At 42.3% G+C, this 20877-nt stretch overlaps 2 protein-coding genes across 5 annotated transcripts in view; one reads left to right on the top strand and one right to left on the bottom strand.

The window, feature by feature from the left end:
* The window catches only part of DNAI3 (dynein axonemal intermediate chain 3), a 30582-nt gene extending 28708 nt beyond the window's left edge, over window positions 1–1874 (bottom strand). Inside the window, exon 1 of the mRNA XM_065673742.1 lies at window positions 1785–1874. The gene's annotated coding sequence lies outside the window, so the exon portion shown is untranslated. The remainder of the gene's footprint in view (window positions 1–1784) is intronic.
* A 957-nt stretch (window positions 1875–2831) lies between these two features.
* Window positions 2832–18137, top strand: MCOLN3 (mucolipin TRP cation channel 3). Of its 4 annotated transcripts, none has more exons than XM_065673739.1 (14): window positions 2833–3144; window positions 4980–5209; window positions 7071–7238; window positions 7775–7928; window positions 8411–8495; window positions 8576–8672; window positions 9257–9356; window positions 11340–11452; window positions 11533–11682; window positions 13676–13777; window positions 13889–14011; window positions 14552–14758; window positions 15118–15247; window positions 16861–18137. In XM_065673739.1, exons 2-14 carry the CDS (start codon window positions 4982–4984, stop codon window positions 16878–16880), a joined length of 1677 nt encoding a protein of 558 aa, XP_065529811.1. In that variant the 5' UTR covers window positions 2833–3144; window positions 4980–4981; the 3' UTR covers window positions 16881–18137. The 4 variants fall into 4 exon arrangements, with proteins under 4 accessions (XP_065529812.1, XP_065529811.1, XP_065529809.1 ...); XM_065673737.1 differs by having other exon boundaries at window positions 13676–13804; XM_065673738.1 differs by lacking the exon at window positions 2833–3144 and adding an exon at window positions 3151–3381 and having other exon boundaries at window positions 13676–13804.
* Window positions 18138–20877: the final 2740 nt, after the last annotated feature.

Raw genomic sequence — 20877 nt, 5'->3', positions numbered from 1 at the left:
AAATGTTTGACAACTTTGACATTTTGTAGCCTAGCTTATTTATAGATGCCTGTAATATTTTCAACATTAGTCTCAAGAGAAAAAATAAGCACAGGGTGTTCTAATCATTTAGTGTACTGAAACATTTACAGTTATAAACCAAAGTCGTGAAGTTGCTAGGTACTGCACCAGGGAAAAGTGAATTAGCTCTCAGTGCCACAAAAGATGCTGTCTGAAGTGAGGACACAGAATGATTCATGAGTTGCCTAATTGAATGGTTGAAGGTCAAGCTTGTGTCCATTACTAATTTAGCACTGCAATTTACTACAATTTGCAATGACAGAAGAATTGAGAGCCCTTCCATTTAACAAAAGCATTAGAAGGAAATTATCAAAACCATGTGCTACTTGCTTTTTGTTGTTGTGTCACTGTCAAGCTAAAAATCACATTTCTGTCTGTGAACGTTTACGAACTTGTTAAAAGTACTGTCTTGAGAATGATGGAGTCTCTCCAGAAGTTCATATACAGCGTTCCCTTTAATTATATTTATTCTACTTTGCTCTACACAAAGACAAATAATACAAATACCTAAAGTTTGTGTCATTAATAATGCTTGTGCATATTTGGACACAACTTATTATAAGATCTAGAGAGTAAAGCTGAAGTTTTGGCAACTGCCAAATCATTTCAGCATATGAATGGTTCTATTTGAATGTACCTGATTTCACATGTACAGCTTCTCATAAAATTAGGCCTACTTGAACCAGGTGTAGATTTTGTTATTTGATAGAAACCAGTAGAGGTAGTTACAGGTTCTGGGATGATAAGTACAATGCATATAAAATTAGGTTAAGAATTAATAAGAAAAGCATAGACAGCAAAATTGAGAACTTCATTAAAACATTGGATAATACTGTGTTATGTTTCTCTCATGAAATAAGAAATAGAATTGGAAAGGGTATAACATGGAATATTGAAGATATATTTTATACTGGGAATAAACTAGGGATTCTTTGTAGCCTGGACTAAAGAGGCTATGATAGAAGTCAATAAAATCATGAGAGGCATGGAGAAAGTGAGCAGGGGGTGATTATTGACCATCTTTTGTAATACAAGATCTAGCTGGCATCACATGAGCTTACCAAGGGACGGACCGAAAACAAACAAACGGAGTACAGAAGTGTTTCATTGCACAATCGATAGCTGAATTATGGAGCATACTGCCTGTGGACAGGATAGCAGCCAAAAGCACACGATTTCAAACAGGGTAAACTGACAGATGATAAAACCATGGTGATACCTCTGGCTGTTGAAATGAAGCCATAAATACGAGGGAAAAAAAGGGTGTGAAAATGGAAGTATGGCTTTATTATGGTCTTGCCCAGGCCCTTAGTGGCTCAGACAGAATCTCTGGTGTGAGGCAGTAGGTTGCTGGGGGACAAGCACGTACTGGGGACTGGACTGGTCATGTGCAGCAGCACAGGGGTCGGGGGTGTTTGCAACCGCCCGGCTCTCCTCACCAGTACCCTCCACCCTGTGGCACAGCCACCTCGAGGGCCTGCCGGAAGCCCTTTCCCTCCCGCAGGCCGGGCCGGGGAGGAAGGCGCGGAGCCCGCTGGCCGGTTGCGCGGTGAAGGCGGGCGGCTGAGGGAGCCTCGATCGCACGGGGCAGGCCTTGGGCTCCGCTCCGCAGCCCCTGCCCGGCCCGGCGCGGCCCAGCGGGGATTCCCTGCCGGCTGCTGCCCGTACCCTCAGGCCTCTCAGTTTCCACCCGCTCGCACCAGCGCCGCGGGGCCGCTTCCTACCTGCGCGGCACGGCCACCGCTGCCCAAAGCGTCCCTGCCGCCGCGCCGTTGTCAGGGCAACGGGGCCGGCCGGGATTGACGCTTCCAACAGCCAATCAGCGCTCCTCTTCTCAAACCCGCCCCAGCCAGGGAAGTGGCTATAGGGGGTTCCTTGCTGGAACACGGCTGCTCAGACTAAAACTACATGTCCCAGCATACCATGCGCAGGGGCTCGCTGCCTCCGCGCGGAGTGGGGCGCGGAGCACCATGGGTGCTGTAGGCGGCAGCTCCCTCCCTCATCCCCCTGCCTGGCGTCTCCTCGCCGTTAGCTGCCAGGGGAACGTCCGCAGTCGGGAAGTAGGTTCAGGCGGCCCCATGCGATTCGGTAATATGAAGATTTGTGTTCCACATCTTTCACATTTTTGAGGCATAACATTAATTTAGTTTGCTTTGCTGCGATGTAAAACGCAGGAGCCCTGAAGTGTATTTCTCTGTGGAGTATCCAGCGCTTGTCCCTAGTGGCACGCAGGGACCATCCACCCTCCTTACGGCAGACAGAAAAGATCCTTGCTGCCTGCCGTGCCTCTACAGCTCTCTTAAAATGCCCACTCTTTTTGGTTTAGCCTTGTCCTTATTTCCCCTCTTCCTCTCACACCAGCGCTCTCCCTCACGGGTTCCTGCAGCACTAACCAGGCAGCTGGTGAGCGGGGGCAGTTACCGTAACTCGGGCTTTACCCCGGCAGCAACACCCACCAGGCAGCAACACCGAGGGGACCCTGTCCACGGTGCGGTGAAAGTGGCCGAGACCCAGGACAGGAGACCGTTTCCTTGAAGTCCAGTTAATAACTTTAATCCCTTAATTGCATGTAAGTGCAATGAGTCAAGCATGTCAGTCATTCCACTTCGCTCACTGTGCCGCTGGCTGCCCTTTGCAACTACAGTTCTGTGACCCGAAAAGGGATTTTTATTGCAGATGGGGCACAACTAACGATAACGTAAGCGTTACCTTTTTAACTCCTGGTGCAGAAGCCCAGGTTAATAAACCTGGAGGCGGCATTACGGCGGCATACTTCAGAGAGTGTATGTCCCGAGGGGGCCCTCACTCACGGAGATGTGAAGCAGAAGGTGACAGACGCCCTGCGCGCCCAGCCCTGCCCTCGGGGCTGGGACGGGCTGGCGGAGGCCGCCGGAGCCCTCAGCCCTGCCGAGCCGCGCCGGCCGGGAGCGAGGGGGACCGGGGCAGGGAGCGGGACGGGTAGCGGCGCGGTGTGTGTGACGGCCGGGCCCCGCCGCGGCACCGGCAGCCCCGGTCCCGCTGCCTGCGCGGCAGGAGGGCAGGGAGCGGCGGGACCTCCTCGGCAGCGACACGCCCCAGCGGCAGGTATGCGATGCCCTGTGCTGCACGCCGTGCGCGGTACGCCGCAGCCTCTCCTTTAAAAGCGCGAAGCAGTGCCCTCAGCCTCCAGCTCTTGGCTTCGGGATGCCGCGGTGAATCAGCGCCCGCCGGGCCGGCGTGGCCGGGGCTGCGGGAGAGGCCGGCGGCGGCTGCTCCCGGGGAATCGCCGGTGGCCGGCTGCGGCGCGACCTGACAGGCTGAGCGAGTCCCGGCTGGCTGCAAGTGCGTTGCTCAGCCGCCCGTGGCGGCTCGGGGAGCGGCGGGCAGCGCGGCACCGGCTGCGCTGGGGCGACGGGGAGGGGGGGACGGGACGGGGCCGTCGGGTTCGGACGCTGCCGCTGCAGTACCTCCGCTGCGGGCCCGGGCTACCTCCGCCTAACAAACACTGCGCGTTGGGTTTGCCTGGGACATCAACTCAAGCCGGTAGCGTGAGGTCAAGAAGTATTATTTATGTATTTATTTATAAATCAAGCACGTACATTGTCAGGATATTGCAGTATCAGAGCAGGGCTTCACTTGGAAATGATTGATCAGCAGTAAGAAAGACGAGTGGGGACGCTGGCATGCTGTATCCTGCAGGACAATGGCGACCTGGCAAAACAAGAGCTGATTTTTATTTTTTTTTGTCTTAAGGCTGCTTTTATGGGCCTGTTCTTAGTGTTAAGCTGCTGATTCAGAACTTTTCTTGCCCTCTCTGACATCTGGGGAAGTTCAAGGTCTTGAATCATATCTGAAAACAGCCTCGTGTTCTGGTGTGTGCAATGACTGCTGGAGGAGAGGAGATGTGATCTGTGTGTTTTTAAAAAGTCATCCTGGTGATGATTTGTTGTTTGAAATCTATGAGAAACTTTCCTTATGCAAATTGAAAATAATTTGTCCAATATGGCACATGTCTAAATTCATTCACGACCTGGGCTGTCTCCTCTGTTCTTAATGTCAAGAATCTTTTATCTGAAATAGACATTCCCAGCGACTTCTTAAGTACTTCATAAAGCATTTATAAAATGAGAGTCAGCAAAGTCAATAGCAGACTAACATTTAAACATGTTGAATGCTATAGAGAGTAACATCTCAAACTGTGTTTATAGGTTCTCTTCCCATCTTTCCCCTCAAACTCACCCAAACTATGAGCCTTGTCAGCTAATCACAATGCTTGGATACAATCACCTTTTGGTCTTTTGGTCTGCTTCATGATCACCACTGCTTTGCACTCAGTCTTCTATGGCAGAAGAAATAGATCTAATCTTGTGAAATGACAAGTTAATGCACTCAGGTGATTTATCTGAACTGCAATTTGGCATGCTGGGTCCCCAGTTCCAAGAGTGCTAATACTAATGTCAAATTAAAATGCTGCCTGTCTTGGAAATTCCATTTCTTTCAAGGACTGGACAGTGGGCTTGGAGATGGGGGAAATACTAGCTACAGAAACAGGTAAGTTTTCCAAAAGGCTGAATGCTCATGAGAGGCTTCTGATACTCTTCTAGACACAGAAGGAAATGAGTCAGGATGTCTTGCATATATGATGACGTTGGCAAGTAAGAGAGGAAGCAAGTTTTTAGCAAGTGACTCCATAATTCCAAAGGGACAGAAATTCCACTATTAAATAAACGTCCTGACAGTCTATCTGCAAATTTAAGAGCTTGCCCAAACTTTTCTTAGGGATCTGCAGAACATGTGCAATATTATGAGGAAGGTCTTAAATTCAGTGCGATGTTCAAGTGCCGTTCACAGAAGATACACATCTTTGGATCCAGTTGTCAGTGCAGACTGATCTGATGCTTGCCTGTTTTCTGACTGACATGAGCTTCTCTTCATTTCAGAAATGGAAAATCCTGAAGTGGCTGTGAGCAGCTGCGGTGCTCATGATGATGAAAACCTTTGCAGCTACAAACGACACCTGTCAATATCACAGGAGGGACTTTTGGAAGACCAGCTTAGAAGGAAGTTAAAATTCTTCTTCATGAACCCATGTGAGAAATTCTGGGCCCGGGGCAGGAAACCTTGGAAACTTGGGATTCAGCTACTCAAAATAGCAATGGTTACTGTTCAGGTGAGTAACTATGGGAGCAGGGACTCTTCTTAGCTCATGGGAAATCAAATGCATGCCAGTGACAAATGCTGTTCATGCCGTGGTGCAGAGAAAGGGAGAACATAGACTGCAAAACTGTCTTAGTTGCATATATGTAGCTTAGGTTGAGTGTGAGGCATCCCTGCCTATGGCAGGGGGGTTGGAACTAGATGATCTTAAGGTCCTTTCCAACCCTAACTATTCTGTGATTCTATGATTCAATGATTCTATGTCGTAATTTTCTCCTAAAACTATTGACTGAAAAAATAGCTTTCCTAAGGGTAGAGATGAAAGGAACCAGGTTTAAGGGCTCAACTTGACTTCTTTACTTTTTTTTTCTCCCCCCAAAGGATGGTGTCTGTTCCCCCAAAAACTTCTTCCCTGTGAGTGTCTGAGGGAAGGAACAGTTGTTCGTGTTTCAATGTCACGGCGATAAGAACTGAAACTTATCTTTTTCACCATGTTTGCTTGTATCTTGTGTATGGTATACAAACTCTTGTATTGAAAAAAACCCAGAAATTCTGCTCCACTCTTCTTGTCACTCAGCCTTGCACCATAGATTTCAAATAACACATTTGTCTACTGCACAAAAGGCAATTGTTTGTCTCAAATTTGTTGGTTAAGGAGGAAGAAGCTTTCACAAAGCTTCTCCAGTGCCTGAGATGATGATCCTTTGGAGTTTTCCACATGTGATTTACCTTTATAGTGGTGTCGGTGGCATGACAATACAAGCATAGTGAAGAATGTTTTCCATGGTTGCATGACTGATGCGACAAACTGCAGAAATAATAGTTCTCCTGCTATACATGTGGCATTGTGTTTGTTATGCCTTCCTTTCTGCTTCAGTTTTAAATGTATCATCATCCTCTGCTTGTCTGTCCCATTTTGCAACTAGAAATAAAATTTGATGGTGGGAGAACCTAAATAAGAAAGAAACTAGTGCTGATTTAGCCTTTTCAGAAAAAGAAGATGCCTGTAGGTAATTCAGTCTTAGCACTGTTGATTTGCTGGTGTATTCCTTGTGCCCAGCACACGGAGCTTGCCCACAGGGCATTCTAGTATCTCTCTGAGTTATCCTTATTGAAATCTACATATCCAGTTTGCATCATGGCCATAAAACTTATCTGTAGATTACTGATTTGGACTTACCTCTGATGAGTTTCTTCACAATGCTCTTAGCACTAGGTTTGAAACAATAGTCACTGAAGAGAATTGTGAGCTCCCACAAACAATATATCACATTCTTCTAGAAAACTTTTCCAACCTGGATAGTAGCAAGCAGCGGTTTATGCTATTATTTGTTGGAGTATATTTGTTATATTAGTTTGTTAGAGGTTATGCTGTTACAAGCACAGCTTTGATTGGTTATTCTTAAAGCACCTTTCACTGAAACCTGAGGAAGAAATGCTTGTTTTTCTGTCCTCAATTTACCTTTTGTGTGCTGGAGTAACGACTTCAAAGCAGGGTCTGGCTAAGTCCTGTCCTGCCTTTTTGCCTGAAGAACACTGATATTCCCCAAGGCAAGTCAAATTAATGTCAGGCTGAACTAACAAAGCACATGTAACAGTATACAGGTAGCTTGAATTTGAGATGGTATCCTTTTCTTTCTAAAAATGCAAGTCCTTGGCCAAGATGCTGGTAAATGTGTTAAAGGGACATTCTTGAAACCCATTGTTTCCTTAAAGTCAAACTTTCTTTTGACTGGCTGTGAAATGGAGTAGTCTGCTTGTAACTGCTGCGTCTACCAGTGTGACAAAAGAGTGGCTGTTTGTAGGACAGGATTCATATGCTAATCCAGAAGCCAACTTTGTCTTTGAACAGGAAATATAAATGTCTTTTTCAGCTGGTGGTTTTTGGACTGAGCAATCAAATGGTGGTTGCCTTCAAAGAAGAGAACACTGTTGCATTCAAACATCTTTTCTTGAAAGGATACATGGACAGAATGGATGATACTTATGCTGTATACACTCAAACAGATGTCTATGACCAGATATTCTTTGCAATAAACCAGGTAAGGACTGTTGCTGCAATATATACAATATATGTGCTCTTTACCTGGGTACCTTTCCTTCTTCCACCTCCCCTGATGGTGCCTGAAACAATTTCTGTGCCTGTTGCTTAAGACTAGAGTGTTGACTCATTTAGGTTTTCTGTCACTGCCAGACCACTGGACTGTGGCAACATTCTTAAAGCTAATCAGCATACTACTTCTGCACTAAATGTGCAGTCCTTGGGTTTGAGCCAGAGTTCTTTGCAAGTATCAAATTAGACTTTCTAGTAAGGAAAAGAGAAAAAAATAATAAGCAAAAAGGTATTTAGATCAAAATCCTGCACTTACTTTTTCGGTCAAATACCTTGAAGTATTTGAGGACTCAGCTGTAGTGTGGTGTAGGTTTCCAAGTTCTTTAGATGGCATTTTAAATGAAAAAGATGGGTTATGGCACAGATCCAAACACTTCTGGGTTGTTTTCTGGTTGGTTGGTGTTTCTTCAGACTAACAGTTTTGGTGCCGTCTAAGTTGGTTTGTCTGTTTGTTCTGAACTTTAGTACTTACAGCTGCCCAACATCTCTGTTGGAAACCATGCTTATGAGAAGAAGGGAGCAGAACAGACAGCTCTGGCCCTCTGTCAGCAGTTCTACAAACGAGGAATCATCTCTCCTGGAAATGACACCTTTGATATAGACCCAGAGATTGTGACTGGTGATGAACCTCATCTGTTCTATCAGTTCTTTGGGAGGGGGGACCCTACATTTATAATAAATTCTTAAAAACCCCTCACAATACTGTATAGTCCTGTCGCATGATCTGTATTGAACTTATTACCAGCCAAAACTGGTAAGAAAACTACTGTGTACCTAACCTCTAGCCCTCCAAGGTAACGGTCTTTTAGTCTACTGCCACAGACTAAGTGATGAGCTGTTGGCACTGATGGCCATCTAACACAAGTATTTTGGGCTAATTTCAGGAGCGCTCCCTGGGAATTCATGATTAATAACTTGGCTAGTGTTCAGGGAAGCCAACGTATTTGTCGACTGGCTTCCTAAGTGACCCCTCACTTAAGCGTGCTATCTTGTCTGCTATAGTCATCAGCTCTTTACAGCCTCGGGAGTGGGAATGGCAGATTACAGTTAAAAGAGCATGATAACCCATGAGATGTTGTTGTGAGTCCTTATCCATTGCAGACTGCTTGTATGTTGAGCCAATGATACCGTTAGACAACACAACAGTGGGAAAGCATGATTTGAATTTCACTCTGGATTTCCACAGGTGAGGGGGAAACAGCACCTCCTGTATTGGGGTATTTGTGCATTTTCCCTGTGAAAAGCTAATATGGAGCTCTATTGCAGACTGGTGATGGTGCAGCTCAAGTTCAATCTGAAGGCAATCAACCTCCAGACTGTTCGTCACCACGAGCTCCCTGACTGTTATGATTTCACTCTGAGGGTAGGTGGAAACCTGCCACGTGTCTTTCTAGTCAAAATGAGAAATCATTCCTGCCGATTTACCATACGCAGTGAGTGCAGGTGCTTTCTGAAGAGTTGGGCATCACTGACTGGTCCACACTGGTGCCTGGATTACTCTGTCGGGGGTTAGTGTACCCTGTAAGTACTGCTGGTTGTGATCATGACGCGGTCCTGAAACACTTGTTTAGCTTACAGCCTTTCGTGCTCTAATCCATCTGAAGTATAATGAGCGCATAAACCTCTTCTCTTTAGAGAGATGCTTCTACAAAAGGTTGTTTTCAGATTGTAGGGGAATGAGGCTGTAGTTTAGAAGAATTTCATGTAGTATCTAGTTGATCAAGCAATTTGTGGCAAATATATTGTTCACCAGGTTTGGTTTTCACTTTGACAGAATTTATTTGAATAAACTGGAATTGCGTTAGGCTTGAATACACTTTGTAACTTCTCCCCTAGGAGGATTATTCTGAGCCATTATGCAGGCTTAGCTTACAGTGTGCTGCATATGTAATGGCTTGACTTTAAAAAGACATTCACTTTTTTGTTTGTTTGTTTGTTTTGTTACAGATAGTGTTTGATAACAAAGCACACAGTGGAAGAATTAAAATAAGTCTAGACAATGACATAGAGATCAGGGAATGTAAAGACTGGCACGTTTCTGGATCGAGTAAGTGACATAAATACATTAAATTTTTCACGTTAAATTTTCAACACACTAGCACAATGTTTGTTAAACTCTTCCTTTGTTAAAAGATGAGGCACTATTCACATATATTCTCTAGTGGCTTGGCTCTAAATCCTGATTTTCTAAGGTATTGTTCTTCAGCCTCTGATCTGAAACCCTGGGAACCAGCCACACCATTACTTTCCTTAGCAGTTCTTCAACCTTGCACCTCTGAGAGTGTCAAACCAAAATTTTCCCACACCTCACTGTGCATCCTTCTAGCTTTGGGTACCGAACTTATGCTCTTCATTGCTTAAGGCAGGCTGTGAACCGTTCTTCTAGCACTAGGCAACAGAAGGACACATGATCGTGTTGGAAAGTAGAAACCGATTCACTCTTATTTCAGGACATAGCACCAGGAAAGATAAGGAAGCGCTGTTGATAAGGCTTGCTGGAGTGGAATGGCTAGAAACACTTCTACTGGTGCTTAAATGTTGTTTGGTTTGTATTTTGGTGTACGGAAATGCACAGTATGCTTAAATTATATTAAATAGTTACTCACAAGGGTACCCCTTGTTGGCAGCTATTTGGTCTGGTCAAAACATTGCCCGAGATCTTTTTTGGTTAGAGAAAATAATCTCTTTGAAAGTTAGAAGCTTTCCAAGACTTTAAATTCCATTAATTGTTTATTTTTTTCTGAATTAAGCAATAGGACGAATCAGGTCCATTTTTCTACTTGGCCACTTTCCCTTTTGCTGTGCCTACATCAGGAAATTAAAAGCTGGTAGTGAAAAAAGAGAAGTTTGGGGGTTTTATTTTAAAGATCTGGATTGGAATAAATTTGGAGGAATTTAATGAAATGCTTTGCAGGGTACAAAACACTCAGGCAAATGCATATTTCACTACACACTGTATGAACTTTGCTAGCTGCCGTGTTACAAATGCACACCAGATGGCATGCTACCTCCAACAGATTGCTAGTGCAGCAGCACAAGAAGGTTTTGATACCAGGCTGCTGTAATAATCCACATCTGATACCTGTGTAGATTGCCTCTATAACCGTTTTCAAAATCATCTCCTGGAGTACCCTGTATTATTTTCTGAAGGAAGAATACAAAGGTAATGATTACAATGGGACAATAACAAGTTGTTGCTATTCTGGACTACACTGCAAACCCAGTTTAAATGGCAACGGTACATGTGTTAGTGACTTTGGTTTAAGCAAGAAGAAGGTGTGCTTTTTCTGAGTAGTGCAGTTTGTGAAGTCAACTAGAACTTCAGTACAGCATTTTGGAGAATTTCTACTCCTTGAAAATTTAGCATGAATTTATTTCAGTTGTTTTTCTCTATCACTCTTTAGCATTAAAAATGTAATTATATTGTCTCATTGAGCTTGAGCTATATGGTAGGTATAGAAAAGGGGGTCTAGTTGTCAAATTTTGCACCAGCTCTTCCCTAGTTGATCAAGACTTTGAATTTTAGTAATGTAAGGGATGGAGAACTGAAGTCTAGCTCCATGCTGGTCTTGGCCAGCTGGGCAGCAGTGCAAATTATCTGCGCTGATCTAGGACAGAAGACCCACCTGATAGTCAAGTACTGGTCTGGAAGAGAAGATACAAAGTTCCTGGGATTTTTTTTGACACGTTCCATCACTCCAGAGGCCATTCCAGTGCTTGTAAAATGGACAACTCCTACCCCAAATTCTGTGGGGCTGTAAGAAGCGTTCTCTCTCTGGTATACTTTTGATGTGGTATCAGCCTTCCTAAACTAACTTAAGTGGTGGTATCCATGGTGCAGATGCACTTGTGTCTCATGAAAATATGTCAGATAGATAAACTTTTGAGGGAAAAATGTTAACATTTTTCTTAATTAAACTGTATAAATAAAGTCAACATTGAAACTTGATTCTTATTTCAATATTCAAGATGATAAACAAGATGAAATGCATCTGACTATGAATATCTATGTACATTTTTGTTCTTGCAGTACAGAAGAACACTCATTACATGATGATCTTTGACGCTTTTGTTATATTGACTTGTCTGGCTTCACTGATCCTTTGCACACGATCAGTGGTTAAAGGAATTCAGCTCCAAAGGGTGGGTATGACTCTTTCCTTGGAAAGCCTTCATGTCTTGTGTAAGTCTGATTAACTTTTTTCTTTCCTCTTTTCCCCTAGGAATTTGTAAGCTTTTTCCTATATTATTATAAGAAAGAAGTATCTTTCAGTGATCAAATGGAATTTGTCAATGGGTGGTACATCATGATTATGGTCAGTGATGTCTTAACTATTGTTGGATCAACTCTGAAGATGGAGATACAAGCCAAGGTGAGTTTTTTGCACTGTCAGGTAGAAGCAAAACTGATTGTCACTCTCCCAGTTAGGTTTAAGTCTGTCAGAGGACTTTAGGCTGGCTAAGCTTCGTCCTGTAGTGGCATGAAGTTTTAAAATCCCATCTTCTCCTCTGCAATTGTACCTGAGATGTGTTGTTTCCAGTTGAGAGATTAAAAACACTCTGATTATCTCTAGATATTTTAGTTTTAATTACCTTTGCTTCTTTGTGACACCAAGGAAAAAAATTAACTTCATCTCTGGAAGTCTGAGACTGTTGACTTTCTCTCTTCCCCATTTAGGACCACTTATATTTGCTTATTTGATGATTTATTTGTTTTATTTTAATTTAGCATTTAACTTTCTGTTCCCTATTGAACAAGTGTTTAACCAGCACAGAGACTCTCTCCTTAAACATCACTTTGCTGGTTTCCCAGCTTCTGGTTTCCAGCATGTATGGAACAGTCAGCCACAGCCAGGAGCTAGGCCTAAAATATTCTAAGATAAACTTGATAATGAAAAAAAAAAAAGGCCAACTTTTAAAAACATGTTATGTGAACCAGAATTAGGGAAGAAAAATTATTACAACATGCAATCCTGAGTCACTCTAATATTTAGCTAATGTTGTTCACCAAATCTCTAGCAGACTTTGAAGTGTGACATTGCAACACAGCAGACTTTGGACAGTAGTGATGAAAGGATGGGCCTGAAATCCATCTGGTGACAGCTTGACTATCCTAAATGCCCTGTACAAACTGCCCTACCTTACCTTAGAAACTATAAACTCAGTCGTTAAGAGTAGGAAGAAGCTGTGAGGAAGTTGGTTAAGAGATAGCTTCATCCTGCTTCAAGAGAAGCAAAGACAAGAACATGGTTGGAGTAAGATCTTGTATTTGGGATTCCAGTATCTTATAAATACGTCTATTCCTATATGTTTCTATTCTAAGAGAGTATTTTACTAAAACTCTTCTCTATTGGTACATTTCACTTCATTTTGCAAGCCTTGCAGACCATAATAACAAGATCTTGTTCCATGTTACTTAGTGGCTGAATAATAAGTTCACATTAAAGAAGCCTAAATTTGTGTTTTGTCAAGCTGTAAATGAATTATGATAATATAAAAAAATAGAAAACTCTTAGAAGAATAAAACCATAAAATAGAGAAAAATTTTTATTCAGTAAGTTGTCAATGAACCATTTCGGAGTAGAGCTGCAATTCAGGGAGCAGGCTATACGCTAACTTGGACAAAACCAGCCAGTATGTATAGGTGGAAAAAGGTAATGACATGCCAATAAAATATAAATGAAGTTCTGGTTAGAACTAATTAGAAGCTGATTAGTCTTCTCCTTGAAACTTTCTATGCCTCACAGTTCCTGGCTACCTCACAAGGTCCTCCTTACTACTTATCTGAGCTCTGGTGGCAAGTCATGCTATTTCTTACAAACTGCTTTGCCTGCGTACTGGAAGAACCTTCTATGCTCTGCTGTTCTAAAGTCACCTCTACACTGTCCATTGGGATACAGTGGAGAGATTCCGAAGCTGCTCTGGGGAATCTGCCAATGCAGATTCCAGAAGCAGTTACTGCAGGCCTGGAAGCAGCATAAAAATGTTTGCAGTGCCACTCTGCAGGTCTTAGTGAGCCATGTACAGAGGGGGTGCCTCTGCACCCACCATGTTGCTGTGCTGTTGGCCTTGCAAATGAAGCTTGTCTTGTCAGGTTCTGTTTTACGAACAGCCATATGTAAAGGCATATGAAATGAGTTACACTTGAAAGTGCCTTTCCTCTCTGGTGGGACTTCAGCTCTCTAATGCATATTGCCCCAAACTAAATTTTAATAGGAGAGGTTGCTAAGATAAACTATCTTTCTTAACAGATCTTTGTAGTAACGAGAGTTGCAATTTAGAATCTGTTGTTCTAAATTCAGTTGTTATAACACTTTATATAGATATATCTTATTTATTTTCCTTTTTTTTTAAATTTTGTTTTAGAGTCTGACAAGTTACGATGTGTGTAGCATACTTCTCGGAACATCGACTATGCTTGTGTGGCTTGGAGTCATTCGCTACCTAGGTTTCTTTCAGAAGTATAATGTAAGGATCTTCTGGGATCTTCGTGCTGTTGGTATTTATTCTGTTTGTTGCTATAAGAGGGCTGGAAGAAATGCCTGGTAGAATTCTAACTGTTTTCATTGCTCTGTGCAGCTTCTCATCCTAACACTGCGAGCAGCGTTACCCAACGTAATGAGGTTCTGCTGTTGTGCTGCTATGATCTACTTGGGCTACTGTTTCTGTGGATGGATTGTGCTGGGACCATACCATGTGAAGGTAATACACTTACCATGAAAAAGGTCAACTCAAATAACGGAATGGATTCCAAACAAATAAGACATTACTGCTGTTGTCTTCCAAGTTTCCATGTCAAGGCTTCCCTTAATATAAAAAGTGCATCCTCAACATGATGCTGCTCTGTTTGAGGAGTCTGACTTCCATGACTCAATCAGACTTTCCTTGAGTTATGAAAGCTCTGAGTCAGACGTGGAAGCTGCTATGACTCCCAATCACATGCTGGTATTTTGAGAAATAATTTTCATATTGCAGAACACCAGTGTCGGGCTTAAGGTTTGGAGAATTTGTCCTTACCCCTTTTAAAAGTGAAACCAGCTTATCTGAATTGATGTGTGCAGGAGGTGCCAAATACTGCTCACTCATCAAATGTTTTACTGTTTGCACCTTGTCATACTCTTGAGTGTACAAAGAGATCCAAGGCAGCAGGTCATCAGCTGTGCATTTTTTTCATGCTATGTACATCCTTTGGATCCAAATAAAGCAGTGATGGATGTGCTTGTCTTCTTCCCTCCTCTCTAGTTTCGCTCTCTGAACATGGTTTCTGAATGCCTTTTTTCACTGATCAATGGAGACGACATGTTTGCTACCTTTGCAAAAATGCAGCAGAAAAGTTACTTGGTTTGGTTATTCAGTAGGATCTACCTCTACTCCTTCATCAGTCTGTTCATCTATATGGTGCTGAGTCTCTTCATTGCACTCATTACAGATACATATGAAACTGTCAAGGTAAGCATGGACTCTTTGTAATAAAAATGAAAGATTGGTGCTATCAAGACTCTCATCCCCCTCAATATTGTGACTTGCAGTGCATGCCAATATAAAAGGTAAATATAATGGCTGCTTTAGAGGGTGTAGAGTGATGATGAGAGGCTTAAAACCTCTTCCTCCTTCAGTTTTCTTACAAGTCTATCTGATTTCCAGCTCCAATGGTATCTAAATACCTACTAAAAAGCAGTAATTTCATATTCAGTTCTATTAATTTTCTAATTTCAGACTTGAACAATGTCTGAAAAACGGTCTGGGGAGGATTTGGGTTATTTTATGTTTTAGCCTTGTCAAAGGTTTAACTAAATATCAATTTCTAGCACTACCAGCAAGATGGCTTTCCAGAGACAGAACTTCAGAGATTTATATCACAGTGCAAAGACTTACCAAACTCTGGCAGGTACAGGTTAGAGGAGGAGAGCTCTGCATCCCTCTTCTGTTGCTGTAACGGTATGTACCTGTATTAAAATTATACATTAAGGTATATGCAAAGGCAGCATGCCACAACATGTCCCTGTTATAATATTTGTGAAGAGCACTTAATTTTTTTGGTGGGTGGAACCCTCCATCCCCTTAACATAAAAATTCTAAACTATTTCTAAAACTTTAGAATGGAGCACTTTAGTAAAACGCCTGCAGCCAAAAAACTCCTTAGGAGAGGTGAGGAAACTTGTAAATTAAGGATCGCTTAATTTGAAAGGCAGTACAGAAAGTTAGTGTATACAGTAGCTTGGGAACCCTGTATGTATAATGTGCAAGCATTAACATTGCCTGTACTCACTGCAATAGACAGGACTTGTTCAGTGTCTTCTTACCCACTTTTTAATGCTTTGTGCAGTAAGGTGTCCTAACTTAAATGGTAGCGGGCCTCAAACTTAGGGAGAAAAGCTTGCCAAGATTTTAGGACAGCATGCAGTTTAAGATAGTATTATAGCACCTGGAAAAGCATTACCTAACTTCCACAATGGAGAGCTTAATGCTTCAGTTATTTGAAGCTTTGTTTCTTCAGGAATACTGATTGCAGGATACGTGGTTTATATTTAACCTGGCTGGCAGCAACTCCGAGTTTTGCTTGTTGAATGGCCCTTTGGTGGGGGAGCCTTAAAATATTTGCAGCTTGGTTAAAAACCTCAAAGACATTTGCAGCTCCTTGGTATTAGGCTTTTTTGGTGTGCTCTGTTGCTATATGCCAGTTAGATTATATTTATGAAGGGGAAGAGATGGGGATATATTTCAGAACAGGGAGAAAACAGAGCCTTGCTGGAGATGAAAATGTGGGATGGAGCAGGGCATCTTGCTCCTGGGTAAAGGGCACAGACATGTTAATATTTCCTTTTCTGCACACACCTCATTTTAACCAGGCAAGAATACCAACATGAGGCAGGACAGGGTAGGGATGTACTTTTCCCACTGACTGTAAGGCAGAGAATGGACCTCCAGAAGAGCATTCAAAAAGGAAAACTTGGGTACTCTCAGCAACGTGTTCTTCAGGAGTATTGGGCATCCAGCAGCTGCAGGCTGTGGACTCAAACAGAGCTGTAGGCATTTAAGTGCCGCATTTCAGAGCTTTGTTTCCTAAACGGGTTACCTGCTCTTCAGTTGTTTTATCCTCGTGCTAGATGTCTTGATCCACACGCATGCTTCAAACCATGCACGCTAATGTTACGGACTGGTTTTTTGTCTGGAAATAGTGTGTTTCTTTCTCTAGAAGCTAGATCAGGGGCTGACTTTGCAGTTGCCTGCAAATACTGAAGATTGCTCCATTAGCTCAATTATTGTGGTCGTCTGGTTTGACTTTAAAAGAAATGATCTGTAGGAAGAAGTATGTATCTTGATGTTGCATTATGGCTTCTGCTCCTTAATTAGTCATATGGTCCTACAGGACATACAAGGCTCAATTCTTTCACATGTTCAAAATGTTTAATGGTGATTCATAGCAGTTTCTGATCAGGGTATGTCAAATTAGTAATTAAATAGTTCAGAGATATTTTTAAGGTTTTCTGTACAATGAAACTGTTATTTTGATGCATGTACCTCACAACTTTTCTCCCTCTCCTGTACAGGTTGCAGTGAACATATGTAGTGGATTGTGAGAATGTATCATGGAGCCTTTAAAGGAGCACATATTGCAAGAATTGTAAAGTGGAGCTTGTGGAAAACCTTATACCTAAAGCCTGAATTTGCTGTTCTCAAAAAACAATGTAAGCCTGTAGCAGAAGCTTATGGTAAACTTTCTGATTAGGCACTCTCATTACTAGTTCAAGGGTTTCGGGGTTTGTTTTTTATTAGCTTTGTACTATTTGTTTCCTCAGTTAAATTGTGCAGAGGGCATTAAAAAGCTGTCTTGTGTTCAGAGACTTGGCTAGATTATGTGAGTAGACTAGAAATGCAGTAACTTTCAACAATAAGTAAAAATAGTGCTAGACAACTGCAACTTCGAACATCAGCCTAGCCCTCAGTACTTTATCTGGCTATGGCTGACACATCACTGAATGAATGAAAACTCACTCTAGAGCTCTCAGCATCTTCTGGTTATCTGCACTCATAGTACAAATAAATGAAAGCTATAAAGTTTGGTATAGTTTGGTTCTGGAGACATTACAGTGAATGGATGCACAACCCATTCAAATACAGCTGAGAGCATAAACCAGGTATTTTTATAAGCATAAGTACCACTTGATGTAAGTAGCAGTCTCTTCTCAGAGAGGCCCGGGGTATGACAGGCCAGAACTGAAGCCTGAGGGGTGAGTTGCAAGGAGAAATGTAGATGCTCTCCTATACCCAGAGCTGGGTAGGATCAGTTACAGCCTTCAGCTTCACATTGTGCTGACCTTACATTTTTAAAGGAAAAGTCAGACAAAAGCACTTTCAAAATACCTATATTTTTTTTAATTTGAAATCTTCCTCTGGTAGACAAGTCTGTAAACCTGAAGTCTAAACTAATTTAAATACACAGAAGATATGTCTCTGAGAGTCATATCTCTCCATGCTTTAGAAACTGGATGTTTCCTACCAACCTAATAACCTGGTACTGTCGGTTGCTGTCTTAGACATTAGATCTTATAAAAGTTCAATTTTCACAACTTAGTTTATAGACCTTGTTGATTGTGATACCATTTAATGGATGCCTTATTTTTTGTAGTCTATTCACTCTGGGAGCAGAACAGAAAACCAAAGGGAAGCGTATTTTAGATAACTTACATTTGTGAGCAACATTCCTGTAGCGGTGTGTGATAATGTATAATGCTGTGCACAAAAGTGGAAGACACTAAACATGTTCTTTCTGAACGCTTAAACATTGTAAATGTGCTACAATAAACAGTTCCAGCTGCAGTATGAACTGGGTGTGCCAATATTCATTTTCAGAGTAAATATGTTGTGAGGTTAATATGGGAGCATTTTTTTTATAGCAGTATGCAGTAATTGGCATGAAACAGTGTGTGGAGTATGTGAGTTTTCATTTCCTGTATTCAACATAGTTCCTGTGTACCTTGGTGAGGACCTGTTCCTGTGTGATCTTGTTCAACAGCATTTCAGTTTGTCATAGAAACAAATAAGCAAGTGTTAAACCTTACATTATGTGTACATTATGTGAAATTCAGCAAAGGCAAAACAAATGCAACATGTAGGTAGAACAGATGATTCATGGTATCTGAGAGTTTCCTGTACTGAAGTCCTTGTCTTCCAACAGTCCCCTAAGATTGAAGAGTTTTGAAGCTTCTCAAGAAGATTCAAGGCAATCTGGCCTTGAAAAGCAAATATTAAGTGACTGTGTTTTCTATTGACACATTAAACTCCTTGTGGGTCTTTGACACCACACAATATGTATAACATGAACATCACTATTGTATAAAATAGTTTGTGCAAGGAATTCTGACAAGGATGGCAAGCACTTTAAGATCACTCAAATGCAAGCAGCTGACTTATTAGCAAAGCTTTTTCATGCAGAGTTAAGAAAAAGCTAAGATTAATGATTTGCTCAAAATGCAAGTGCATTTTGTAAACAGCTGTGGACTTCTTTGTAAGTTACAGTTACAAGGCAAGTAGTAGTCTGATTTACTCAGAAGTGGGCAGGGCATATGCTTTGTCACTGTCAACTTATGAAATTGGCAACAAATTTCAACAACACTTGACAGAGCTCTAAAATATCAAATTCCTATGCAGCTTTATAGAAGCAGGGAGAAGTCATGTTTCCAAAAGCAGGAAAAGATACTGTATGGAGATTCATTCAACTAGTAATAGAAGGAATCTTCCACTGAAGATTCACTGGTTTCTGTCGCCTGAAGGACAAACTTCATTGTGAAGCTTGTTTTGCAGTTAAATCCGTTAGAGTCTTTAAGTAATGACCTGTGCTTGTGCTATAGCTAAAAAGTCAATCAACTGAGACAGAATTTCAATGGAAAACCACGCTCTGCTACTCCTGCTGGAGCACACAGCTTCTAATTTAGCATTGTTGGCAGCTGTGTGGGTTTGGGGAGGAAAAGGTTGATGAATGGTGACTTGCCTGCAAATAGTAATGGCAGGGTCACAGTATGAAGCCAGAGGGGAGGGCTAACTAAAAGGCGTAGAAGGATGTATAAAGCAAAGGATCGGATGGGGTGGGAGGAAAAGAAGGGACAACTGCTTATGAAGATAGCACAGCAACAGTTGCAGGCTGTTAGATGAAAGAAACAACAGTTCCCTGAAGGTTACTGGCTTACACCTCCTCAAAATGTCCAGTCATGACTGCAAAAATAAATAGTGCTTGTCTTACATGTCTCATATCTATCTGGTTTCTGTTTAAGAAAACCAGACACTCAAGCATGTATTGTTCACCTTGTAGTGCTGCTGGCAGTTTAAGTGCTTGCTGTCCAGGTTTCTGGCCTTGATTCGTGGTGTTCAGGATCTTCATCTGCCCGAGTACTGCACCCACCTGAGAAGAAGCCTGTGTTTTCTAGTCTACTGGCTGCATTTGAGATGGGGTGCAGCTCTGCCAGGAGATCTGCGGCTGCTGCTGTTATGTGTGTAGTGGGGCTTTCAAATCTTGCTTCGTGTCAATATGTGATGTGCTTGTAATGGCCTTGCAGAGACAAGATCTTATTCTAAAAACCCCCCTTGTGCATTCAACAGTATCAGTAATCTCACTATTAGTAAAGCTAGGAATACATGTAAAACTGCATCCTGGAGACATCGGTATCTTTATGCTGACACAATCAAGCAGGCATAGATAGCACTGTAAAATGCAGATGGGGAGAGCAAAGAAACAGATAAAGCTTCAGATAAAATTCATTATGTTTAAAGATGCAATTCTAAGGAAAACAAGGTTCTTGGTGTTGTCCAAGAAGTTTTGGAGGGGTAGGAGAGTTCCTTTGTTTTAGCTCTCACTGCCTGTGGAAAGAGTTGCTCAAACAATACCGACAGTGAGTATTTCCTCATGAAAATAAGTTGCAGGGTGGTAAACCTGGGTAAAAGCTGCTTCCCACCAAGGTTCATTTCAATGCCATTTCATGCTCCAGCAGTGAAAGCTTGTTTTCAAGCAGAGCTCAGAGATCATAACAGAATGGAGTTACACTGAGGGGAAGAGAGAGGTGGGGGCCGTACTTGTTTCTAAGTGCCAGTTTCCATGATGGATCGAAGCATATTCTCAAGGGAAGGTAAAAAGTATGCACGCAAAAGAGGAAGAAACCAAATCCATATATGTTCGTATCTTTCCAATTTAAAGGAAAACGTGTAAAGGCATAAGTTATGTCTGGCAGACGGGGGGAAAACACATGCTACAGTAAAAGACCAAACCTGCGACTGCATATGTTGGGACCATCATCTTGCCTGAAGATTCCACTTCAGTGGAAGCCTTAAAAAATCCCCTCCTATGCAATAGCTGCCATAATGCTCTTGCAGCTAATTTTGAGTAACTGCATGCAGATGTTTGTCTGGGCTTTTGCTCCTGCTTTTCCCTTAAACAGTGTGATTGTAACCAAACACAGCATCATCTGAGAGTATCACTTCAGAGCCGCACACTGCCCATCCCCACAGCGTGGGCAGGCAGAACTCACAGTTCTGTGATGAAGCCTCTTGTGAGCCTGTGTTCTGTTTTCACACCG

This window comes from Lathamus discolor, chromosome 3 (genome assembly GCF_037157495.1).
Source record: "Lathamus discolor isolate bLatDis1 chromosome 3, bLatDis1.hap1, whole genome shotgun sequence".
Classification (NCBI taxonomy): domain Eukaryota; kingdom Metazoa; phylum Chordata; class Aves; order Psittaciformes; family Psittacidae; genus Lathamus; species Lathamus discolor.
This window is presented reverse-complemented; position numbering and strand designations above follow the sequence as displayed.

What these genes read in the sequence shown, in the direction of transcription:
- MCOLN3 (XM_065673737.1), top strand. Translation starts at nt 4,982, where the DNA reads ATGGAAAATCCTGAAGTGGCTGTGAGCAGCTGCGGTGCTCATGATGAT. An exon ending in AGATGGAGATACAAGCCAAG is followed by an intron (nt 11,683 to 13,675) that starts GTGAGTTTTTTG and finishes ATTTTGTTTTAG; the next exon opens with AGTCTGACAAGTTACGATGT. An exon ending in TCTTCTGGGATCTTCGTGCT is followed by an intron (nt 13,805 to 13,888) that starts GTTGGTATTTAT and finishes TGCTCTGTGCAG; the next exon opens with CTTCTCATCCTAACACTGCG.